The sequence below is a fragment of the Sinocyclocheilus rhinocerous genome, unplaced genomic scaffold, assembly GCF_001515625.1.
Source record: "Sinocyclocheilus rhinocerous isolate Xijiao unplaced genomic scaffold, SAMN03320098_v1.1 scaffold1026, whole genome shotgun sequence".
NCBI lineage: Eukaryota > Metazoa > Chordata > Actinopteri > Cypriniformes > Cyprinidae > Sinocyclocheilus > Sinocyclocheilus rhinocerous.
This window is the reverse complement of record NW_015659953.1, coordinates 342144-348459: the sequence shown is the minus strand read 5'-3', so window position 1 is coordinate 348459 and position 6316 is coordinate 342144. Positions and strand designations below refer to the sequence as shown.

General features: G+C 36.6%; 1 protein-coding gene across 1 annotated transcript; it reads left to right on the top strand.

Moving 5' to 3' along the window:
* Positions 1–1181: 1181 nt before the first annotated feature.
* LOC107724703 (neuronal pentraxin-2) lies at positions 1182–5367 on the top strand. The gene is made up of 5 exons (XM_016533719.1): positions 1182–1780; positions 2616–2835; positions 3201–3445; positions 4248–4427; positions 4683–5367. Exons 1-5 carry the CDS (start codon positions 1367–1369, stop codon positions 4908–4910), a joined length of 1287 nt encoding a protein of 428 aa, XP_016389205.1. The 5' UTR covers positions 1182–1366; the 3' UTR covers positions 4911–5367.
* Positions 5368–6316: the final 949 nt, after the last annotated feature.

Sequence of the window (6316 nt, the reverse complement as noted above, 5' to 3'; positions counted from 1 at the left end):
GACGGCTCACAGCAGTGTGAATAAGCTTACTAAGCCTAAAATGCAGCACTGGCTGTTTTGATTTCCATTTTACTGCAGATGACACGTGACCTCTTGCGGAGACCTGTCAGACTAATCTAAATCTCATTTAACTTCATCTTGTCCACATACGTAGTTACAGAACAGACATAAGCTATAGAGTACACCAGAGAGTGTTCAGTTTAAAATCATGTTAATTATTTAGATCTGAGCAGGGATGCAATCATACATGACCTCCACCACCCACCTGACCAGACAGTAGAAGCTGTATCTGTAAAAAAATAAATAAATAACTATAAATAATTTTTTTAAAAAGTACAGTTTAAAAAACTAATTTTGAGGTAAGAAAGTAAATTTTGATTTGCATGTTTTTAAATCACAGAACCAGTATCATCTGAATTAGTTTTTCATTGTAATTTGCGATATAATTTTTGTATAATATCCACACAAGCTTTTCATCTAAATGTTTAAGTAAACTAGAAATATCACGTTTAAGCATATGTGGAGGGTTTTTGTAACACTACTTTCCAATTTCTGCTGTGAGACTAATGTACTTCCAATGTGAAACGACTAACACACACACACACACACACTGTCTGTTATGTGAGTGTTTTATGTTTTATGTATTTCTTTTATATTAGTTTCCAATGGGTAGTGATGGAGGATGGTAGTCATTATGTTATGTTAATAATTTTGTTAACAATTTTTACTTTTTTTTGTCTGAAAAAATTACACAGTTTAAGAATAGTCTTAAAATTTAGGCCTAACTTATTTATAGCAAAGTAATATAAGCATATTATATTAATACAGCCATTGAAACAAAATGCGTTACAGCACTCTACTATAAATAAAAATCCAGAATCATAGGGGTACGTTTCCCAAAAGCAACTAGGGTCGCAAGTTCCGTCGTTACCAATAGAGTTCAATGGAACGAACCACCATTAGCTAACGATGCTTTTGGGAAACGCACCCCAGACTAGTTATTTCCCAAATCACTAGGTGTTTAAAAAAAAACTCTCTCGCTAACGTGCTGGATTAAGACTGCTTGGTTTTTTTTTTAGGAACTTTATGTTATAGCTACTCTAAAAGAGCCAGTGACGTTAATACTACAGCCAATCAGATTCATCTAATCACTGAAGTTCATTTGTTGACTGTGTCGCTCTTCTTGTAAACAGCACTACTAGAGCGAGAAGCGCGGCGTCAGGTGTTCAAAGAGCAGGGTATCATCCACTGATGGAAATGTTTTACTCGTTATGTGTAGTTTAATGTCATTTTTGCGATTCAACACAGTATTACATTGGCATTCATATTATTTAACCTCTCCGCGCGCCTTTTACATCGCTACAAAATGCTTCATCTGCTCGCAGGACTCATATGCATCTATGCACTGACGTGTGTAAAAGTTGTCTATGGACAAAATGAAAAAGGTGAGCGCTTTCTATGTACTGCAGTCCCCATTGACAAGGATAGTTGCCCCGTGCAGTCTCTGCCTGTTCAAAGCGCATCGGTCCGGGAGGAGGAACTGAGAAACACCGTCATGCAACTTCGCGAGACCATCCTACAACAGAAGGAGACAATTGGCAATCAGTTAGAAACGATTAAAGAGCTGACGTCTAAGCTGTCACGCTGTGAGTCTGACTCCGAAACGTTTAGGAAAATGAATAAGGACACAATGGACGATGTACCTAAAGATCCAAATGACACCATTGCCGTTCTTGGAAAAACCATGCAGAGTCTGAAAGATCGATTGGAAAATCTAGAGGTAAGAGGGTTTATTTTAGCTATGGAAGTTTGACGCTTTGTCATATTCTACATGAATAAATAAGCAGATTAAATGACTAAAATCACATTTGTGCGGGAAGTTTCTCTGCCACGACTATTTTGGTAATTATGTGGAGGCGTTGAAGATTGACAGGGATTATCTCATTAGTTAGTACGTCTCTATCCCTTAACCACAAATGCCAAAGTTACTTACGATGCCCCAAGCGACAAAATGTCTGGAATGTGTCAGTGCCACTTAAATGTCAGGTGTTAATCTGAATGTGTGAAATGATGGAGCGAACGGTAACTCTAATACAATATTATAGTTGTTGTTGTTTTTTTTTCACATGAAGTGGTCTTGCCATATCGTAATTTTTTGGAAACCACAGTTGTTGTTTTTTTACCGTATTTTTTTTTTTACAGTGTATGTATTCCATTACAGTTAAATATCAGCAATTGAACTTATTAAACATATTTGTATTTACTTACCTATGTCATTAAAAAACATTTAACCATGAGACCTAGCAAATAATTTTTGTCCTTAGCAGAAATTTATGTACATGTTTTTATTATTTATTTTTATTTATCCTGCATGGTGTATCTTCAAGACATTCTTGTGGGTATTTAATATATTCATTATAAATTTTAAAAGAAACATGTACAAAAGAAACTAACTGGATTATAGCCTATATGTACAAAGGAATTGCACTTCTTTTTAGTGTTCAGAACGGAATAGGTCCTATAAGGCAAAGAAAATCATTTGTACATTTCTGTCAGCTATATATTAGGAAGCTTTGAAAAGTAACCTTTTCATTTATTTGTTTAACTTTCCAAAGCAACAGCAAATGCGAGCCAATATCTCTGGTGCCTCCTTTCCTAATGAGCTGAGAAATCTACTGCAGCGTAGACTGGAGGACTTGGAAAATCAACTGCTCATGAAGGTCAATGAGCTTGAGGAAGAGAAGTCCCAGCTATATAATGAGACAGTCGCTCATCGCCAGCGCACTGACAGTACCCTCAACTCTCTCATGAACAGGATCTCTGAACTGGAGAAAGGTCTGCATAAAAAACTCCTATGTTCTCTAGTCATTCTTCTTTCCCAAGTACATGACACTAAGGAGTGCTGTACCACATTTATTTGTTAATGTTTGTAACTGTTTAGAATTATGTTCTTCAAAATTTGATAAAATATTCCCATATTTATCCGCGATAGTGTTACAGTTCACTTCTTGGTTTCCTCTACACTAAAATCTACTCTTGATCATAGCTGTCCACATTACTTTCCTTAATGTTTGATTTAAAAGAGTTAGGGACTTCATTACCCTCCAGTGCAGAGGGGGTAATCAAGCTGTTTTGTGGTCCATCAGCATATTTCTACATCATTCAAGAGATGACGCAATAATCACACTTTTTGACTTTAGGAGGAGCTGGATTTAAATCACCAGAGAATTTCAAGATCTCTCTTCCTCTTCGCACAAATTACCTTTTTGGACAAGTAAAGAAAAGCCTGCCAGAAATGTACGCCTTCACTATCTGCATGTGGCTCAAGTCAGGTTTGAGCCCTGGCATCGGAACCCCGTTTTCCTATGGAGTGCCTGGACAGGCAAATGAGATTGTACTGATCGAATGGGGCCATAACCCTATAGAACTGCTCATTAATGACAAGGTAAGGAACCAACGTAAGAAATGCAGATTTGGCATTGAATGTTATGAGGACACTGATGATGATTATTATTACTATTATTATTACACTGCAGATTATTATTCATCATTTAACTTATACCTTCTATATTGACATAGATGATACATAATGAATGTATAAGAAATCTTATGAGTATGTTTATAAACAATAGAAATGTCTTTCATACTTTTTTACAACAAATAGTTGTAAAAAAAATAGTACAAAAAGATGGTGATTTATACTGACAAACTTCAAAAAAGGAAAAGCAGCATAAAAGTGTCAAAGTTATTAATACTGTCTAGACGCATTGCATGAGGATTGACGTCATTGACGACCAACATCGAGTTTACGTGACCTGGAAATGTAAAAAAACACGACTGCAGATTAGTTTGGAGAGCGTAAATGAAGATTAAATGTTAAAAGTACAATGACTTGACAGCGTAGTTCACCTAAAAATTACAATTCTGTCATCATTTACTCACCCTCATGTCATTCCAACCCTGTATGACTTTCTTAGATTTTTTTTCCCCATACAATAGAAGTCAATGGTAACCAAAACAGTCACACAGGTTTGGAATGACATGTGGGCAAGTAAATGATGAGAAAATTTTGGGGAAAACTATACCTTTACTTTATAACTCCACAAGAACTGGTTCCTGTTTTTTTGTTGTTTTACATCTTGGCAGTATAATTCCTTGTATGGACAAAAAGAAACTTAAGATCCCACTTTGTGCATTAAAGAAAATAATATTGCTAAACTATTTTAATACCTCCTGTTGTCAAATAGGTGGCGCAGCTACCTCTATCACTGAGTGATGGGAGGTGGCACCATGTCTGCATCACTTGGACTACTAGGGATGGGCTTTGGGAAGCCTACCAGGATGGCCAAAGATTGGCCTCAGGAGAAAATCTGGCTCCCTGGCACCCTATCAAGCCCGGAGGAGTCCTTATCCTGGGCCAAGAGCAGGTGAGAACATAAACAGAGCTGATGCAGCAGTTTTTGCTGCATTCCCAGACCTCACAGTACACAGTCACACTGTATCTCTAATATTATGCCATCCCTGCACAATAGTGTTACTGACTCATGAACTTTACACTTTAAATAAAACTTGACCTCAGGCAGTAAACAATGTCATAGAGTTAGCATGCACATCCTCTAAGAGTGAATAAAAGGGGTTATTGTTGTTGTCTTAACGAGGCCTGTCGTTTATGGCCTCAACAGGATGTAGTAGGGGGGCGCTTTGATGCCACCCAGGCCTTTGTGGGGGAACTGAGCCACTTTAACGTCTGGGATCGGGTCCTGCGCTCCACGGATATCATTGCCATGTCAAACTGCTCATCCTACATACCTGGGAATGTGGTGGCCTGGACCGACAGTAACATCGAGGTGTTTGGTGGAGCATCAAAGTGGCCACTGGAGCTATGCGAAGATCGGCTATTTGACAATTAATATTGTCAAATATTCTATTAGTGAGCGATATTAAATCCTCTTCATCCTCAAAAAGTGTTCATCACTTAAAAAGTAGCAAATAGTTTAGAAAAATCTACTTAAATGAACTATATCAATGATATATTTAAATATTCCTGGATAGATTACAAAATGCAGATAAATGGAACATTTCCGTTGATATATTCAGTTGACATATTTGTGGCTAAAGGAAATTGCCATTACTGTGTCAGATGGTACTACCATGGTACTCTGAAAAATACCATATCACTGAATGATTATCATTTATGTACAGTGTGTTTACATAATACTCCATGGTATATTACCATGTCACCTTTTTGATGCACACAAAAGCACACATCCGTATGCGTATCCTGTTAAAATATAGCTGCGTTCACGCCATGTTGGAATTACCAGAATTATGAGATATCTACTTGTAGAAAGCGTTCATGTCCTTGTAGAACTCATTATTGCAATTTTTTTTTTTACTTATGTGTAAAATGCAGTTATTTCATAATATTTCTGTTTAATAATTCCTATGTATGCGACTACTGTTCATTTCTTGATAATGCAAGAATAATCTGTAAATAAAAAAACATACAATACATTTTAATATAGCTAGCACAGAGTTAGCACAGAATAACTTTCTAATGCCCCACTGACTAAACTATAAGGTTATTAATAAGGCATTTTCATTATATATTGTATTGAGGTTTCGTCTATTGTTTACTCAAATAACACAGATTAATTTTGGTGTTAAGTGTTGCCATAAAAACTCATAATTCCAATTCTGAGGACATGAACAGCTCTAAGTAGGACATCCTGGGTTGCCATCTAATAATATTTATTACAACATGGCATGACTGCAGCAAAAGCTTTTAGATCAAAAGAGAGTGTTCTCACGGCTTTCTGTGTCCTCTTTGAGTGTGCATTGTTGTCCTGTGGTCTTAGAGTGCCTAAGTTAACATGCTAATGTTTCATTACAAAGCCGTTTTTGATTTAAGAGCATGGCCATACATTATACAGGAGGAACACTTGGATCTTGTGTTGTACAAAAGTCTTAAATTTAGACTTTGGTGAGGGAAATCACATTTGAGATCAAATTTACAGTGGTGCCGTTAGCCTGTTGAGTATTACTGCAGACCGCCAGAGCTACAGTAATAATGTGCTTAGAGCACCATAAATCTTTCTTTTTAAAATCTGTCATCGATTCTTATAAATAGATATTTAAAGGGGTCATATGATGCGATTTCAGTTTTTCCTTTCTCTTTGGAGTGTTACAAGCTCTTGGTGCATAAAGAAGATCTGTAAATTTGCAAAGACTAAAGTCTCAAATCCAAAGAGATATTCTTTATAAAAGAATCAACCACGCCTACCTAAAACGGCTCGTTCTAACACGCCCCCACATA